The following is a 20,757-nucleotide window of genomic DNA, read 5'->3' as shown; positions in this document are numbered from 1 at the left end:
TGTAGCGTTTCTACGGAGCGATCGAAGTTTGAAAAAAACAGCTCTCGTATCTTTTCTGGCCAAAAAATGTTGGAAAGGGTTTACCCGAGACAACTAAAACACACACACACACACAATAAAACGTCCAGACCAAGAAGCCAAGAGTGTATAGCCAACAGGCTAATTTATTAACAAAAAGATAAGACTTCCCAGAATCTCCCTTAGAACTTAAGGGAAAGAAAGTAGTCTACGCGCGAAACTGAGACGGGATTGAAGATGAGGATCTGTCGAAATGACAGAGGGTTGGTGGAATGTCCTTCTTCACATCCAATGTATATGAATGGGGTCAATAAACTATCTACCAATAGGGACCAGAAGTCAAGAACCGATACGAATGAAAAAAAAAGAAATTACTCACCTAATTCCGCTTTGTCCGTAAAATTCTTCAATAGCGCGTTTATCTCTGATTTTTGCTCCGTTTCCAGCTTGTCTAAGATTACCAGCTTTAGTGATCGGTCTCATTAAAATTTCACTTCCTGGGTATCCGTTCGCTTTCAGCGCCCCCAAAACGAGTATCCCTATATTTGGTGCAAATTCTATAACCACCCCGGGTGATATAGTAAGAGTGACGTTAGGCATGACTGTGATATCAGATTTTACTGTGTAAGGTCTCTCCCTATTTGTCAATCGTAAATCTTCGTATATCCTTCCTCCTAAGGAATCTAAATCTATCGTAGTGTTTGTTTTGAAGGAAACGGAGTAGCTGGCTTGGAAGTTATCCTCCAAGAGATACGGTTGATATTTGGCGATGGCGTGGTCGTTCCAATCGTCGAAATCGAAAATTTTTCTCTTGATTTCATTCTCATTATCGGTACCCCACCAATTTTCAGCTACGTCGAGATAATTATCGATTTTAGCAGTTTTTATACCAGCTAATAATTGATAATCGAGAAAATTATCGGAAAATAAATTTCTGTTCACTTTAACTTTTTGTATACCGCTAAAACCTACTACGCACGTTGGGTCTATGCTCGGTTGTAAGATTCCGCTCCGGCCTTTTATGAAACGTTTGTTGTTTCTTAGTTCGTTATACATGAAAACTGCGGGTACGTCTCCGATTATTTCCGATTGGCTGTTCGAACTGAATTTTACGACGTACTGTCCGTTATTGCTTTCGAATTTGTTATTAACTATTTTCAGCTTCTTTTCCATTCCTTTTAAAGCGATTAGACCAGTTTGACATTGGTTGTCTTTGAAAACGTTGTTGGTAATATTTATAACCGCAAAATGTCCGTCGATGGTTATACCGAATTTTTTATTATTTATCCAAGTATTGTTGTCCATGTACACGGAATGCGTGAAATTTTCGTTGTATTGCCAGACATATGGTAAAGATAAGTCCAGACCACCTCCTGCCAAAAAAAAAAATGAAAAAGAAATTACAAAAAATGTTTTCTATGAATAATTTCATCTAGGGCTAAAGTGTTTAAAAATGTCTTTACGTATCTCATAAACTGAGAAGAACTAAACACACAATTACTGTTAATCAGTGTCCCTCCATCAACGTATAGTCTCGGATTACCTAATTTTTGTCTTATATGTGACTGCGAAGGATGATGAATGTCCCTTGTCTACATTAACAACTCCTAATGTAACATATGAAATGATTTACTTTTGGCTTGTGTGTAAAAATGAAAATTATGTTACTTACCTTCGTTGCTATCAATCGTATTATCTTGAAACACATAATGGAACAAATTGTTTGAGGATCTCATATCCCTGGAAAAGTGGAAAAGTCCTTTGCCGTTGCTGGTAATTAAACTTTTATTAAACATTATGGTCGTTTCGGAAACGTTGCTATTATGTAAATCCCAATAAGGCGAATGAACGAAAACCGCTTCGTGTACGTTTTTAGTAATATCGCAATTAAAAAATTTCATACTTTCATTCGCTTTTCTTAGAAAATGATTTCCCAATTCGTCCAAATAACGGTTATAATAAGAAGCGTGTACGCCGAACATGTTGTTTCTTATAGTACTCCTGCTTACAGTTAAAGTAGGTACTGGTCCTTTTACTATCCTATTATAGATATTTTGTACGGGCGCTTTTACGGTATTTATAATTAAAACGGTACCACCAAAAGCGTTGGAACCGCTAGTATAATCTAGTACTACGCCGTGGCTACTGGAAGTCATAGGAAAAACGGTCAAATCCCTTCTTAAATTGTAATATTGACCATTCGTAGTTGTAGTAAGCCCATCGTGGATTATAATATTTTCAGTACTTCGATTTTCGATAGGATTTATTAACTGTATACCGAGGACCCAACCAGGATTGCACCTGATTTTATATAAACGAGAAATACCGTCACCGATGATTTTCGTAGTGACAAAATATTCGGTTTCTCCTAATTGTAAATCTATAACATCGTCATCTGAATATTCCGGTATCTTAATTGGGTTGTAATAATTCTCGTCGTCGTTCTTGATGAACCAACCTGCAATTTCTCTCTGTTGAAGTCCTGTCAGTATAGAATTACGTTCAATACCGACGAAGTTATTTTCTATCTTGCTGTTATATAAATTCAAACCGAGTTGTTTAAGATTAATTCCCGCACCTCTGTTATTAGAAAACTCGGAATTTTTAATAATATTAACCGATTCTGAAAATATATCCGAATAAACAATACCCAAACCGTGGTAATCGTTATTAATAATTTTCAAATTTTCGAAATTCTGTCGGGCGAAATCTAATTGTACCGCCGGTTTGAACGAGTTTGTAGCGTAATCTAACAGCCCGGATTTTTCGATTGTCACGAATTGTAGATCGGTTCTTTCGGCTAAAGAACTGAACCTCAGTCCGGCCCATGAAGTTTTGTAACATCTCACTCCGACGTCGTTCTCGTGTCCGCAGGAATTTTCGAAATCGTTCAATCGTTCGGATTTGCATTTCAAAATGTCCAAATCGAAATCGTCGCATTGGACGTTGGAGAGAACCACTTTTTCGGTGTTACCAGCCGAAGGGATTTCGTTCCTTTCCAAGTACCTGAAAATAAACATATTAAATAAAGCACGCACGTTCCGAATTTTAGTTCGACTAGCTATCTAACTGTGTACGTCGTATTGTCTAGAAAGCGTGTTTTTATGGTGTTTTTTTTTCGACATTAACGGTATACTGATGACTGAATGGGTTCCAGAGGGTCAGACTGTCAAACAGACTTACTATGTGTCAGTTTTGGTAACACTGCGGGAACGAGTTCGTAAAAAACTGCCCGATTTTGCACCAGGACAACGCACCTGCCCATAACGTGGTATCTGTGAAGCAGTATTTGGCCAGTAAGCGCCGTACTCACCAGATTTGGCACTCTGTGACTTTTTTGTGTCCGAAGATAAAATCTGCTTTGAAAGAAATCCGATTTGAGTCGATGGAAGCGGTAAAGCAAAAAACGGCAGAGCTCTTATTCGATCAACGGAAAAAACGTATGGAAAGGTGTGTGGCATGGGGAAGGGGGAGTATTCGAATTTAAAATAATTTTTATAATAAAATCCTTTTTCGTAACCAGTTATTTAGTAGCCAGACTTGTACTAGATCACACAAAATTTGTATCAATTTCCTCGTCAATAATAATCTTCGTCATTGTTGACATATTTAGTTTCTACTTCGGTATTCCAAATTTCGATAAAATTTTACCGTCTCATGGTTTCTCTACCCTTGTCCAAAGTGCTTCGTTAGTAGTTTAGCAACATCAATTATTTTCGCAGCTTTATGACTTTTGTGTTTGTATGAGACATATTGAACTTTCATTTTGCGACAGATTTTCCTTGACAAGTTTCATTTCTATCTCTCTGGACCAGAATGTTATTTTTCTTCCTATTCGGCATAATCCTTTTTGATGGATTGAACTTGAAGTACCACAAGTTCGTTTTTTTTTGCACTTTTTCAAATTCAGACCTCGAATCTTTAACCGGGACAGTGACTCCAACGGTTCCATGTTTCCCCGGAACTTCTTCATATTCTTCTGGCTTATGAATAGTGTCTTTCTTTTTCAAATTTTTCTCAATCAATCCAAGCTCCCCGTGGAAAATATAGGATAAAAGGTAAACAACTCGTAGGGGATATTTTGGCGGATATTGCGACTAAACCTTAACTCTGATCTAAAAAAACACCGGGATGTGGCGGGATTTGCTACAAAATAATAGTTGTATTGAATTCAGCATGGAAATATCTATAAGAAACAATATCAAACTCAACTTCGAAGAAATGGATTGAACAGATAGACTAAAAGTTGTAAAATGAAAAAGAATTCGATTATTGTATATGTCACTTAATTGGGTAAATTTTGCTTCTTCAATTTTAAATTTTCAATTACGCCCTCTCTACAATTTTCGAAAATGGTTTCGACGTGCTTTCGAGACCCATTTTGTTTTATTTTCCCCGAAACTATAGCATATGACGTACGTATATAAAAATCTGTCAAAATTGACGTTCGTAATACATAATTATTCACTTACCAATCATCTGGGTTAAGTACATATCCCAATTGGTGACATACCAATGCAGCGTTCTTTATCGTCCAACCGTAGTTGCAAACGGTTCCCCATTGGTTATTAACTTTAATTTGAAGTCGCCCTTCGGTTTCCGTATTACCTCCAAGAAGTCTAATCGGTACTTTAGGTTCGATTTCGAAAACTTCTGCTTGCGTTTCCAAATTTTCCGTATTAACGTCGTAAGTAACATTATCAGGGGCGTGAAGAATTTCTTCTTTTATAGTAAATTTGATACTATCCGGTTCTATACCTTTAGCCTCCAAACGACCTCCTATCATCATACCTATAGACGGGGGGAATCTCAAAGTCACTCCTGGTTCTATGGTAAGTTTTCCACCAGGTCTTATACTAATATCTCTTACTACAACGAATTCTCCTCTAGTTATAATCTCTTCGCCTTCTATTTCACCACCTAGTTTATCAGATCCGTCTGCTAGAAATTTCGGTACGTAAAATTGATTAGCGTTGATCCTAGTAGTAAGAGGATTCGTATTATGTAAAAGAAAAGGTATAAAAACGATCCTAGCTAGATTATATCTATCGTATCTATGGAAAATTCTGTGGAAAATCTTTTCGTCGTTACCGTATCCCAACCAATTAAAAGTGCAGTTGATAGTTTTGCTTTGATCTTCTAAATGGCTTCCGATTTCGTATTTAGAATCCGGGTTTTCTATGATGTTTCTAAAAACTTCTACGTTATTTGAACCGATTACCACTGGAGCTGCTACTCTACTTCTCGGATACAAATTTGTACCGTCTTCCATTTGGAAAGGTTCCGATATTTTATTCCCTTTCACGAAATTTCTTGTAAAAAGTAAATATTGATTTTCGGAGTAAGGAGATAGGGCTAAATTCACGACGAACGTACCGGTGTTGTTGAGAAAATAATTTTGTTGTACGAGGATATTACTTTTTAAAAGGGAATATTCTTCTAAAGGTTTAGTTTTGATAAGCATACCTCCAAAAGTACCTTGTCTAAAATGGTTGTATTCAATAACAGCGTTTAAATTAACAGCGGGGTAAATTTTTAACGACAATTTTTCGTTTCCGTAAAATCTATTATAACCTATTTGTAATTTAGTTAAAGTATTTGTTGGTTTTAAACACGAAATTATCTCCAACGCGTCGTTTAAACAATTTTTAAAAGAATTTTCAGTAAAATTGAATAAAGCTCGTCCGCAGTAGTTTCCATGTAAAACCCCTACGTCCAAATTTTTATATATTTCAGAATATTGTACAACGCTCGTTTGATTTACCACAATATACTCAGTTTCTTTGGTATTATTCAACCAAATAGCTACGCCGTATCCTCGATTCGAACTAATAGAACATCTGGAAATATTTCTGCTACCTCCGGTGTAAGTTATATTAATACCGTCACCGTCGTTGAAAGATACGCGGGTTTCTGTTATATTAACATCTCCTACTCCACTCGTAACTTGTATACCTGCCACGTGTTCGTTTTTTGACACCGAACTTTTGTGGACGTGTATCTGCGATCTCAAATTATCGATTATTATGCCTCTTCCAATATTTTCCGATACATCCGAATTACTAACATTCAAATCGAACGATTTTTTCAAACCGGACGTTATTCTCAAAAATATCACCATATCTGTCATGGGGTTCGCTCTAAATTTAATATACATTTGATTGCCGATGCTAGTTACAGCTTGAGGTCTCGTATTATTCCTTATCGGGAATGAATTAATGATTCTGTTATTTAAATTAGAACCGTCGTAGATTTCCAAAGAAGCGGTATCGTTTCTATCGGTTACTGCTCGTATAAAATGTAAGGTTAATACGTGGCCGTAACGAGTTTTGAAGGTTTTTTCGCAATCGATTTCTTTCGTTATAAAAATAGTTTGTTGAGCGTAAAGTTGTATTGGAAAGGTTTGACTTGAAGCTAAAGCTAGTTGACAGAAATCTTTGTAGCCTTTTCTATCGGCTTTTTCGTCGGGTCGTTCTTCCGATCTTACGAATCTTATACCGTCTCCACCATTTGCGGTGATAACACATCCATCTATGTGTGCTAAACCGTAACTAGAATTGATGAAAATTCCGTAGCCTCTGTTGTTTCGTATTTTGCAATTGTTGATTGTTATCGGGGCTTCTGGATTGGTAACGTTTAACCCGTTGTAAGCTGAATTTATAATCTCTACGTAATCCATTACAGGCGGTACGCCTGTTATTTGTAAAGCGCTGGTTGCATTTTGATCCCTACCGGCGCCTGCGTAGTAAATATTAACGTATTTCAACTTCGATAATGAAGTAGGTACATACAAAGTATTGTATAAAGTTAATTTCTTTTCGTTGATTGCGTTTTCGAATTTGATACCTCTCCAGAATGGTAATGGTGTATCATGGTATGGTAGACATTCTATACCGAGATCCGGGTGGTAATCGCATACACCAGAGCCCATTTGTCTCTTTTGCCATTGGCAATCGAATATCGAATTCTCGGTACCTATGCATTTTGGTTCTTCTAATAAAATACGTGGTTTCAAAGGCTTCTGGCGGTTGTACCAGCTGTGAAATACTCCACCTTGGAATCCAAGCTGTCGGCAAGCTGTGGCCATATCGAAACTGGTCCAACTGGAAAATATTAAATATAAATCAGGCATTTTTCATAATATTTTGAGAGAAAATGTTCAATTCAATATAAATGGTACCTGGCCGAACCTAGAGTTGGCAGTAGTTACTACCACTATTAGAAAAGACAAAATCTATACAAGTTTGAAGACGCTACGTTGTTTGGTAGTTTGGGTTAGTGAATTTGTAAACATGGAAAAAATTGAGACCGAACACACGCAGACCTGTAGGCAGACCACCAAAGATGTGATATGAGAGTTGAACGGAAGAGGAAGAACCGACTCCAAAGAAGACATAGACCGTTCCATCTTCAAGCAAGGTCATGGTGTTGGTGTTTTGAGATACGCGTGGAATGATTTTCTTGAAAAATGAAAAAATATTAACGGCGAGTTTTATGCGAACTTATTGGAACGTTTGAATGAAGAAATTAAGCATTTTGCTAAGAAAAAAATGTCGTTTCATCAAGACAATGCACCAGCTCACACATTCGTTATTGCAATGACCAAAATTAATGAATGAACGTGCACGCCTATCCGCAAAGTCAAATAACTCTAACTATGGCCTCATTCTTTTCGAAAAAAGTTCTGAATATAGAGGAATCTGGTGGATAAGGTGATGTGGTCGCATTATTCTCTAATATATAGGGTGTCTCATATATAATGTCGGTTTTAAATGTTCAGATAATCACACAAAAGGAAATCTTATTATATGGTGGTTTAAATCAACGTTCAGCAATCTCTTTAAGACATTGTTGCAGTGCATTTTCATTGTAATATTTTCTTTAAGATAAAATACCATCTAGCGGTAATAATAAATTTTTAATTTCCGTTTGGGCGCACCAGCCCAATAGACGTTTGAAGAAAAACCCTCGACGTTTATACATTTGTTAAGATATCTCGTTTCTATTAATATTTTCAAGAATAGTATTTGGAAAATCTTACTTACTTTCTGGAATTCGTACAAACACTTCTCCAATGTCCGTTGTGTTTAACTTGGACACGTCCCGCCAAAATAGAAGGACCATCAACCAACCGGATGTCGCCATAATTAATATTCTTCGAGGTGTTTTCGTCGGTTGTTGTTAACGTAATACGTTCGCTTTCAGTTCCCTGTAAAATAACAGATTTTTCAATGTATAATGTACACAATATATACGGGGTATTTAATAAACTCCATCAGCTAGAAAACTCAAAATTAATTGGGGTTTATATTGCATACGGTTGTCGTAAAGGCCGCTTGATATAATGCAGTACAACGTGCAAGAAATTGCATGCAAATCTCTGTAAACAAATTCCTAACCTCAAATTTTTACTAATATTTTGTACATAGTTAAACAGTGAAAATAACGAAGCTAAATTTTACGAAAGTCAGCTGATTTGCATGCTTCATGTAAAGCGGCCTTTACGAAATTTTTCAACTAACCAAAACCCCCCTTAATTTTTCAGTTTAATGAAAAAAAAATGGCAATATTTAAAACAGGAAGGTGTATATGGTTTGTGAACTTGCGGGCCAAAAGAAACGGAATTTCTTTCCGCTCCAGTGAATTTTCATACCGTTTCTTCGTTCCATACAAAGATTTTTACAATTTATCAAATAACGTGATTAGATTCGTGAATTACGAAAGTGTCCTATTTATAAAAGCGTAATACGCACAAAATAGATTATTCGAAATCCTGTAATGAAAAATAATTTATAACTAAAACTGGGTTAGATCCCATTCCCATTTAGAAGAGTAAATTTAAATTTCGTACAAGATAAAGTATACAATTAGTAATGGCTTGTGTATTATTGCACTTTTTTAAATCCATTATTTTGATAAATAATGGCACAAAGGATTATTCTACAAATTGAAAATACTTCTACCAAGACAATATTCCCAAATCCTATAGTCTAACTTGTCAGATAGATATTTCAGAATAAAGGAATTCTGATTTAGAAGAAATCAAAGCAGGAGTACCTCAGGATAGCTTACTTAGTCCAGTGCTTTATCTGTTGTACTCTAGTGACATCCCTTAGACATAATAGCTATTTTACCTGATGATACGGCAATTATGGCCGTGGGAGTTACCCACGAAGAAAGTTACAAACATCCATTGACTAAATTATAGAATGGACCAGGAGGTGGCGTGTCAACTATATGATTAAAAAAGACTTTTCTATTAGAATGAACAATGTTATGCTAATACAGCAAAATATCTGGGTATGACTCTCGATGTGGAACTTCGCTGGATATGATAAATTAAGGAACGTTATCGATGCACCCTGGTACCGCCGAAACAGTGACATCCATCGGGATCTTCGGACAATCAAATTTGCCGGTAGCCATGAACATCGGTTGCTTCTAATCCAGCTTCTAGACAACACAGACATGTCCAGAGACTCAAGAAGATTAAACTCTTCGAGTTAGTACACGTTGGTTTTAGTGTTATTGAAACTTTAGATTCTAAAGTCCAATAGTGAGTAGAAATCTTAAAAAATTAGGTTAGAATAATATTGCTTATCGATTTCTTTCTGATCAGATTGTTATATCACAAAACATTACTCTCTGGGGGTTTTTATATATAAAAATATTGCGGGCCTTTAATTGTAGATTACATCCCGCAGCTTTATTTTTCTTGTGAATTTCATCAGCTCCGACACTGTATCTTTCCTGTAGTTCTTTGCCAATTGGTTTTTCATTTCTAGTACTTAGAGCCAGCGATTTCAGTTTCAAGTCAAACACATCCATCTAAAAACCTTCTCTAGTCCGTGTTTACTTTTATAATGTTTTTTTATCTCTTATTTTTCTTATTTTCTTCATCCCATTACTCTGATTTTGTTCTAAAAGCTTCTGTTATTGTATTTATAATTGTTTCATAAGTTTCGGTATGTCTATTTCATTTCTAATATAATTGTTTTATTTTGCCTTTTTCTGCTAAATAATTTTTCTCATTTCTTCTGTTCACCGTCTAATTTTGTCTACCTTTTTTTATCTATATTTTCTCCCGTTATTATATAATTTAATTTTTTTAATTTATATCAATTTTTATATTTTTAACGAACCTCGTATACGAATTAGGAAATTTAGAATTTGATGATTGCATTTTAGGTTTCAAAATATCTAGAATTTTTTAACAAGAATATATTTTTCCTCTAAGATTGATAATAAGAGAGATTTCTTTGTCATTTACGAGGACGTATTGTATAATAATAATAATAATAATAAAAAACAGAAATCGATCACCAGAACTCTTACAACGGCATCAAAATGTAGGTAATTCTATATATACAATATAAAATCGACCATAGACTATAAACGCCACTGCGTTCCAGGTCAATGGCACGCTATAGTGAACGTTAAATGTAATCGCAAGTATTAAGTCATGTCTTTGTGTTAACGTTAACCTTCTTTAGTCATAAAATGTAGTCACAAAGTATCAGATTTTATAGCAATTTAAACAAGATGGCGCGTAGAAATAGTACGAGATTTGATATAAAGTATGTGACATTTTTACATTGAAATAAAAAGAAGAAGAATGCTTATGTCTCTGCCTACACCACCTCTTCATTTTTCAAGACTAGGAACAGAAAATAATCCGAACGGGCTAAATCTGGCGAATAGGGAGCATGAGAGGTGTGAGCTCAACAACACTTTCTTTGTAGCCAAACGCGGCCATCTTATCCTAGTAAAAAGAACACTTTAATGACATCTCTTAGGCGCATGTTTCTTAGAAGCATTTGAAAAATATATCTCGGATTCCTATGTTTCACCATTAATCAGCATGTGACTTTTTTCTGCGGAGGTACCTTAAGAGTTTTATCTACAACCACAAACCATGGTACTTGGACGTGTTGATGGATGCAATCATTCAAGAAATTGCTGACTTTTATAGATATTAGACCATAATTTCAAATGGCTATGTGTGGTATCTTTAGAAGGACCAAAAGGAGTCGGATAATAGGTTGGTTTTCAACGTTGTAACGTCAATATCCCACGCAGCGGAAGCTTATACGATCTCCAGGCGTCCAATTTCCAATATTAAAACGATTAAACCAACGCTGCGCCGTTTGCTTATCAACTGTGTCATTTCCTTAAATTTTACATGTTTCTTTTACTGTCACAACTCGTCAAGCTCCTCAATACCTATAGCAATTAACTGACGACATCACCTCTTCATTGTTGGAAAATCTGAGAAGAGAAAGTAATCCTTTAAATCTGGTCGATAGGGTGCACGTTAATTCATTAATTTTGGCCATTGCAATAACGAATGTGTGAGCTGGTGCATTGTCTTGATGAAACGACAATTTCTTCTTAGCAAAATGCGGCACTTTTTTCTTGATTTCTTCGCCAAAAGTTCTCATAAAACTCACTGTTGATAGTTTTTCCTTATTTAAGAAAATTATTCCACGTGCAACCCAAAACACAACAACGCCATGACCTTACTTGTAGATAGAACGGTCTTTGTCTTGTTTGGAGCGGGTTCTTCCTTTTCAGTCTATAGACCCACGTTTCGTCCATAGTTATGACACCTAACCTCACCTAACCAAACACTCGAATGAAACATCTTCACGATGCTGTTTTTTGTTCTATTGTCAGCAAACGCGGCACCCATCTTGCACACTGCTTTCTCATGTCCAAATTTTCAGTTAATAACGCACTTTTTGAAATGCTTTGATTTTCTTCAACATTTCTCATTTGGTCGACCACTCCGATTCTGGTCTTTGCAGGTCGTTCGGACTCGTTTAAACTCTGCTACCCAATATTTCACTATTGCTAACGATGGAGCAATCTCACCCAGAGAAGAATTGGGCTAATACGTTTCAAATTAAAAAACGATGATTAATTTTCACTATAGATGGCCGCCCAACAAATATTAAACAACGTGGCGTCTTCAAACTTGAATCATATGATGTATACATTCTACCACCATCTCTAGGTCAGACTAGGTCCTTCTGGGACCATCTTCGTAATACAATTTCATGCAAAATAGAAACATTCTAATATCTATCTGAAACTCAGTGTAGTTTCATCTTACATGTAGGTATGATTGATTTGCCTTTCCTTTGTAAATAAGGGTTGCAAATCCATCTATTCGAATCTTAATTTTCCTCCCTATTGTTATAATTTCAAATTAAATTACCAGATACTTTCATGCACGAATGACTTTGTTTTGTAATTAAGTAGTTTTAAAATGATATCGTATCACTAAACATATGTAAAAAGATATATAAATTAAAATAATTAAAGTTATATTTCTAGTATCTACTTTTCATTATGTAAACAATGTTTGCATGGCAATTAAAATGATAAATTCCACAATGATAAATATTAACTTTATCAAATTCGGTTATGTGACTAATTTATTTTCACCACAGTTTATTTATTATATTTTTTTTCTAATTCATTATACTAACTGGCCATCAAGTTCGGTCCTCTCAATACCTGTACACCGTACTACAAGAAACAGCCGTATAAACTTCTCAATAGGTTCATTATCAGAGATAAACAGGTGATGAATAACAGACCTGTCCTGGTGGTTGCTAGAGAAATCAATTCAGTGTTTATCGACGTAGCACAACATTCTTTAAAAACACTAGGAGAAACTGACCAAATACGTAGTAATCGTCAGTAACCGGCGCCGTGCCTAAGAACCTGCACGTCCAGAATGCTGGTTCTAACATTGGGCTCCATTTACATTCTTCCAGACAGATAACCCCATACAATACAGACCTATAACGTGCCTTCCTACTGTATAAATGATAATTACAGCTTTTCTCGATAAAAGAATTTATAGACAAGTTGAGGAAAATGACATGAAGATATAGCAAAGGATGCACACAAGCACAGAAACAGCACCGGAATATACATACTGCTTGCTTTCGTAGATTACAAGAAAGCGTTTGATAGTGTAATCATTCCTGAATTTTGGAGATCTTGTAGATTTACATAGTAGAACCTTCCTTCCTTCCCCATTACTAAGGGAATATACTTCTTGAGCCTATTGTAGTTCAGTCTATCCGCCATGCTCAATGATTTTGACATCAAAGCTAACAGAAACACCAACTCTATCATGTTTCATCTTTTCTACATGGATGACATCTAGCTGTACGCAGCTAATGAGTGTCGAATCAATAATTTTGATTGTTGTTACACATCGATTCTCCATTGATATAAATAAGTTTATACTGTGTAAGTGCATGACCATTCACATCGATAAAGGTATTATCATATAGATACCGGGAATTTCATTGGACCAGAAGCAGGCAAAGTAAGAATCCAGGATCAATACATGCAAGCAACACATATACCATGCCTGTTTTAACTTACTCTCTTGAAGTGAACGAAAACAGAGCTAGAAAGTATGTTAACACGAACAATTATTGAAAAACCACTATTATCCCGAAAAGAGAGTGGAGAGGTGTTAACCTACATTTTCGATGAAACTACGTGAATTCCTGTAATCGGAGCAGACGCAAGAGCTTTTAGGTCAGGGTCAGATGTGTTATTCCTCGTATAAAACTTTTCTAACCGTCACTGTTGAAACAGTCACAGGGCGATCTCGGCGCTGGGTCATCTTCAATGCTGTCTCGGTCTTTACTAAAGCACTTAAACCACTCAAGAGAATTGTCCCCACATGCCTCTTGCAACTATAGATTGTTCGGTCGGAGTTTTTTTCAATTTAACGAGAAATTTGGGACGTGCATAGACAAGATATCTACTCGTTTTTTAACCTACCCGTCTAGGGCGCCCTCTAGGCACGCAGTCTCGTTATTTAGTTTGTTGGTATTAAGACGCGGAAAAACTGGAAAATGGTCGTATTTGCCTCAAATCAGAAAATTTTAAACATCTGTATCAATAGTATATAAAATTAGTTATAAATAGAAATTTATTCTCAATGAAAACTGGTTATTTTTTTATTCAATTACATCCTATTAGGTATATCTCACAAAACATCTCAACTACATTCGTAATATACCATTTATGTATCATGTTTATCCATTTTTGTTTTAATTAGGTACACTTTAAAAAATATGTTATAAATTACTTAAATATTGATTTTCTCGTAAACGTGTTTCATTTATCAAAGTACGATGATTCATTTGTTAATAATTTTATACATTAGTCATTCTGTGACGTATTGTTCTTGAAAACATTCTCATTTTCAATCGTAAGAAAATTTACCGTAAACCAGTAGATTATACAACCGTATAAAGGGAGCATCCAAAAAGTTTATGCAAAATATCAAAAATTATTATTTACTATCCGTATATGTTCAAATAAAGCGATTAATTGACATGCGTTCGAAAAATTAAATAAATATATTTGTGGAACCAGATTTATGTTTCAAGAATACTTGAGACTACTCCCAAAGGAGGCTATTCTTCTGAGGTTTTTACCCTTTACTATCTTCCAACGATGTAGTGAAATCTTTGGATGGAATAATTGGTAGGAAAATTTGCAGTTATCGTGGCAAGGCAGTCTAGTATCTACAAAATGTTTTTCCTCGTTGTATAGGTCCAAAAATTTCTAATCCATCGCTTTGTACTAGCTTCGAACCATCTGTATACCAGTGAGATGTTTATTTATCAATAATTGGCGTTCGTTGTCAACCACTTCGAATGGGATGTCTGCGCCAATCATCTGATGCATTTGGGCCTTTACTTGGTATATCCTTTCTAGTTTTATTTATTCTTGAATCCTTAGGTGACTTGTCTGATACATCGACTTCTGAATTACCTTGTGGGCGCTACTAAGTGACTCTTGTTTCCCTCTAAAGTGTTGATACTTAAAAAAAAGATCTTATTTTTTTTAACAAATGGTAAATCGTCGTGTGGCATATTAAACAGATTGACGGTCCGGGAGTTTCTTTGAAGTTATATCATCTTCCAAAGATTTTTTTAATTTTTTTATTAATCTTTATTTTCTTAAAATGAAAATTGTAGTTTGAAATAAAAACATCAAGCAGCATTTGGTTTCTTTCATTTTCAGATAATTATTCCCTAATTAAAACCATCAAATCCTTCGAGTTCTTAATTATTAAGACAAAAGAAAAAAAATCCAAGTAAGTTTACTTTGTATAGTAAGGGCTGAGAAGCCCTAATTATTAAAAAAATAGCGTTTGGATGAATTTATGAAGTCTCATTGGAACAAATGAGAAAATTGAATGTTTGCCCTTTATTTAACTGAAAATTTTTGTCAATCGTTATATTTTATTAATGTCATTGAACGATATAAAGAAAATGATGACTTAAATGACGGTAATCAAAAGGTTAATTGGACATGTGCAGATGACGTATTTTGAAATACTCGCGTAGGTTGTGATAAAGATTTTATTCATTATACAGAGTTGTCCACAGTTCACAATAAGATAAATTTTAAAATGGACTTTCAAAGGTAAAAACGCTGAAACACCTGAATACATTTTACAAACTGAAGTTTTTTCAATCCCTTAAATAAAACCCCACCCAACTTTTTAAAGGCAAAAGTTAAGGAAAAACAACTCTAGTATCTCGTATATCTCACACGCACACACGCATTTAATTTAATTCACTACTTAAACAGCTGATAGTTATATGAACATTCCTCAAATAATACCTCGTCTACCGAACATCCTTTCAAGCACTTCTAATAAGTCGAAATTCCTATTGTGTTGAATCACCTGATAAACGCAAAGCAGGTAGGTTAGAATATCTACAGCAGGTGCATCAACCAATCCAAACCCTTGGGGTGAGTGAACCGTGAAATAGTTATTTGAAGGAAGTTGAAAGAACGTTAGATACATAACAAATAGAAAAATCTTTAAAAATAACACAAAAATAAAATGTTTTGAATGAGATTATTAACAACTCGACACAAATTATAAGTTTGACTTTTTTATGTTTGGTTCTGATTAAGTTCAACCACTGGCGGATCCAGGGTCTTGACAAAGGGGGGGTCAATAGTATTAGGACGAGTCCTCCTCCAAAGATATGGCATTTTAAGCCTTTTACCCACAAAATATTAAAGTTAATTACGTTGTTTTTGACACCATAATGACGAATTTTACGCAATGTTTACTTTAAATTCCTCATCGACTTTGAAACAAAAAAAAAACAAGTTAATTAATCATGATTTAGGGGCGGTCATCACTCCCCCACTTGGATCCGCGTTTGTGGCGGATCTACGGGAAACTTTTGAGCTGACGCTCGCCCCCTAATGACTCTAAAAAATTTTGTAGGAACGTGAATTTTAGTGACAAGATTCATTTTCCTAGTTACAGTTACTGTAAAGTTGAAGATTCAATGTTGAACTGAATATTTTTAACGTATTCAATTATGTGAATTAATGAATAAAACATTCTGATCACCTTTAAAGCGACAAAAACGTTTTTACGAAAAATTTTTCGAAGAAATCTACTTTTAGCTCCATACCCTTTTCTCAGCGATGTTCAATAAGTTCAATACCATTTTTATAATAAGAATCAAGCTCCTCAAAATAGCTGTTAATTGCAAATTTTTTTAAAGTTCGGGAACGGAAAATAATCCGAGGGGGCTAAATCTAGCAAACAGAGTGCATGAGGTAGCAACTCGGCAAATTTAATTGTCTTGATGAAACAACACTTTCTTCTTAGCCAAATGCGGCCAGTTTTGCTTGATTTCTTCGCTCAAATGTTGAAATAAGTTTGCATAATACTTGCGGATGATAGTTTTCCCCTTTTAAAATTATCCCACGCGCATCCCAAAAAACCGACGCCATGATCTTGTCTGCAGATGGAACGTGCTTTGCCTTCTTTGAAGTTTTTGCACATTTTGATCAATCATCTTAAGGCTTAGACAATGATTTGAAGAATTTTGTAATTCTCTCTTGGTTGGCAGTTTTTAAAAACTCCTTCAATTAAATCAGACACGTAGCAGTCGCATTAGCAATTGAAAAATCTTTTAGATAAAAAGAAAGTTTCCATCATAATAACAATAATGGAGTGTCTCCTTTAGTCAAATCGCCCTGTACAGAAGTACAAAAAACTCATGGTGTTTATTCATTGATACTATTAATTGCGCAAAAGTAATTGAATAATTGATTTATAAATCAACGTATTACTTTATAGACAATTAATTTTTTTCAACTATCCCAAGATATTTTATTTATTTGTCATAGGTTAGTATGAAATACAAAATATAAAAAAAAATTATCTACTTAGTGACATTGATACCACAACGTGTAATATATTTATTTTAGCAATAATTAAACAAACAAATGATAATGTTCAATAAATAATCTATTGACAAGAACTATGTACCTGTTACAGAAACAGATTCTCCTTATCAAAAGGAATGTAAATATAACAAAAAAGATGTCAAATCTTATCAATTTAGCCTAATTTTTAATTGAAGTTGTGAAACATACTATGTATTAAAAATGAGTTATCGAATGAAATATTTTATAAACATCGTCTAACTGTTATGGCCGGTATACACGGCAACGATAAAACTGCACAGTTCATTTGGGCAGTTTATTGAATCTACGATATCTGAGTCGAACGTCAATTCTCGGAAGAAATTGAAGAAAAACACGTCATTCGTAATGAAAGACGCTTGCACTAGCCTGGCTTGTTTGTTGGAGTATGCCCTGATGTAGGAATAGCTCCTCTGCAGGGCTGGGGTTGTGGTGGTTACGTGGGGTTGTGTTTGTCTAACTATTTCTGAAGGTAGATTTTTGGCCTTCTCGGTTTGGATTTTTTTATTTCATTTTTTGAGGAATTATCGTTGGCCATTTGGCAGGAGAACCGGTTTACCAGGTCAACATACAGTGAAATCCCGCAATAGACTTTGAACTTTTTGAATTTTTAAACTTAATAATTTTGGAAAGCTCGTATATGATTTCACTTTCTTTAATGTAATTGTCAAATTAATAACTTTATACAAAATAAATGAAAAAATTGTTAATTATACTTGAATCATTAAAAGGAAATTAAGAAGTTTCTATTAGTATATACAGATTGTCTCTAAAAATAACATTCTATTAAAACCAAACAGTAATTATAAAGCAATTTATTAAAGATATTTAAATCATATTACTACTACTTATTACAAACACGATGTAGAATATTTTTAGTATGATATTCAATAATTCATATGACTCACACAAAGGTGGCGCTGCCATTGGCAAATCCATATGATTTTTATGAGGAAATGCGTGCATCGAGCGCATAGATTATATAAAAGAGTGCATCGAACATTTGTTCATCTTGGAAAATCGTAGATGTTGCTGATGGTTTTTCGTTTTGTCTTAATGATAATAATTATTAAAAAGTTCGTATGTTTGTCCATCTCTAGGACACACTTCGGCAGATCAAATTTGAGAGAAATTGCAGAAAATCGTGGTATCACGGTAGTTAAATTTTCACCATACTATTGTAAACTACAGCCTATTGAACTGATATAGGTACAGATAAAGGGAGAAGTTTCAAGATAAAAATATTTCGTTCAAAATGAGTGATGTTCAACAGTTTTTTAGAGGCTATAGATAATATGAAACCTGAAAACTGGAAAAAGATAGTTAATTATATGTTTAAAGAAGAAGGGAAAATGTGGAAGACAATATTGTGAATATTAGTTGTGACAGTGCATCCTCTGATTTCTATTTTGATTTGAGTTTGTAAGAAGTAGCGCTTTGTATACTTTTTGGAAAAAATACTCGAGATATATGTTGTTATGTCTGGTATACATTTTCCACTAGCAATATTCGGTACTCTAAACTCAGAACAATCATTACAGATAATGTAACAAGACAAAGTACAACTAAAAACCCGGTTAGGAAGATAATTTGATACAGAACAGTTGGATTGGAGGTTAAAAAAATGATATACTACGGTCAATAACGATTTTTCACCAGCACCCGATGATCTACTGAACACCAAGTTTATGGCGGCAAATGTGAATGCAAAAAAATTGGATTGACGTGTTAAAGTTTATGAACATTGACGTGCTTAAACAAAGGGTCAGCATATGATGGAAATCAAGAAATTAGGTCCCTCGACGTTTTGTCAGCAACTATTACTAATAAAGAAACTGAAGATATCGATAATGAATAAGAAAATGATATATACTGAAGTTTTCACAACTTCATTACAACTCCTTAATAAAGGTTTATACAAAAATTCAGCTCACTAAGAATTATTCCGCAGATAAAACATAAAATGACTGTACTATAAGTAACCACAATAAATTCTCATCCCATTTCCCATTGAAGATGAAGTTTTATCGAAACGATTTTTTAAATTAACCGTTCTTGTTTTTAGTAAAGAATAGTAAAAGCGAAGAATTTTTATTTTTTTATAAATTCGTGATACATTTCTTGAAACAAAGAAACATTTTCTCATAATATATACACACTTTCACTTAAAAAAAAACACTCAATATTAACCTTAAAATATTTACCTCTGCTGTTAAGATTCCTCGAACTGTAATCCCAACTTGAGGTTCAACTTTTATCGTAACACCAGGTTCAATCACTAATTGAGCTTGATAATCAACTATGATATCATTTCTTAACCTATACGGACTTAGCGATTTAGAAAAAGTGAATTTATTAAATATCGTCCCGCCTGAATGCTCGGTTAAACTTTTCCCAGAACTGTCACCAGATTCTTCGTTACTTTCTTGTAAGTAAACGAATTTTACGATAGACAACAAAGCTAATAAGGACAAAGAAGTCCTTTTAAAATCACACATATTGAATCACTACCATGTCACTTTTTATTATAAAAATATTAGTGTTATAACGAATCACAGATATTTGAACACAAACGATGCCTCGTAATTTCGTTTCGAAATACTTGCATTCTTCGCAGCGTTAATTTCGTTTCGTCATATTACAAACAAAAATCGATTTTGAAACTATATGAGTAATTAAATAAATTCCGTTTATTAATAACGAAAAGACCGTTTATTATGCATTTTTTTTCTACGAGGACGTTGAGGGAGGACGGAAGGTGCGGTTATACTAGTTTTTTTTATGTTAAAACTCACTGTCACGTGACGTAATGCAACCGAGAATCTCCCCACTCACCTGCGAGCCAGGTAAGAGTGGTAAAACAGGTGCGATTGTCGGATTTCTCCACTAGATAGCGATGTTTACCAAGCGGAATTAAAGCGAACTGTAAAATTTAAATTTCGAACTTTCTTTAAATAATTTCACTAGCGCGTTGGCCCTGCACGTAACTTGAGCGTAGGTAGATTTAATAATGAAGGTAATTGGGTGTCATTAAATACTTTTTTCTAGAAATTATTCCTTATCTTTTTATCTACGTAAGATACTTTATTAGCTTTTATTTTATATTTTATCGATCAATATTTGACGCGATATTATTTATCAAACTAATTACGATAACGGGGCGTAATATAAAGGTTGTCCTAATTCATAATCATCGCTTTAAATTTATTTTTTACTGCGTTTAAATATATTTGGTTGCGACAAAGTAATTTCGGTTTTGTAGTTTTTAATCATTTAAAAATTTTCCAATTTGCGTAATGATCTTTTGTCATCTTTCGTTTAGCTTCATGATTCCGCTGAACCAGGTGCGATTGAAGGTCATCGTCGTTTGTAAAAGTCAGATGGTGCTAGATCAGGAATGTATGGGGGATGTGTCACTTCCCAGCTAATCTCCAATAGTTTCCCACG

The 20,757-nt window shown here is 34.5% G+C and overlaps 1 protein-coding gene across 1 annotated transcript in view; it reads right to left on the bottom strand.

Moving 5' to 3' along the window:
* LOC130447170 (protein bark beetle) overlaps positions 1-20,254 on the bottom strand; it is a 36,671-nt gene extending 16,417 nt beyond the window's left edge. The window contains exons 1-5 of the mRNA XM_056783862.1: positions 19,515-20,254; positions 8,064-8,227; positions 4,491-7,121; positions 1,691-3,024; positions 398-1,391 (exon numbers count right to left, since the gene is read on the bottom strand). Coding sequence (XP_056639840.1) covers positions 398-1,391; positions 1,691-3,024; positions 4,491-7,121; positions 8,064-8,227; positions 19,515-19,808 — 5,417 coding nt within the window. The 5' untranslated portion in view covers positions 19,809-20,254. The remainder of the gene's footprint in view (positions 1-397; positions 1,392-1,690; positions 3,025-4,490; positions 7,122-8,063; positions 8,228-19,514) is intronic.
* Between the last annotated feature and the right edge of the window lie 503 nt (positions 20,255-20,757).

This window comes from Diorhabda sublineata, chromosome 7, assembly GCF_026230105.1.
Source record: "Diorhabda sublineata isolate icDioSubl1.1 chromosome 7, icDioSubl1.1, whole genome shotgun sequence".
Classification (NCBI taxonomy): Eukaryota; Metazoa; Arthropoda; class Insecta; order Coleoptera; family Chrysomelidae; genus Diorhabda; species Diorhabda sublineata.
Note: the sequence above shows the minus strand (reverse complement) of the source record. Positions and strands in the feature narration are given on the sequence as shown.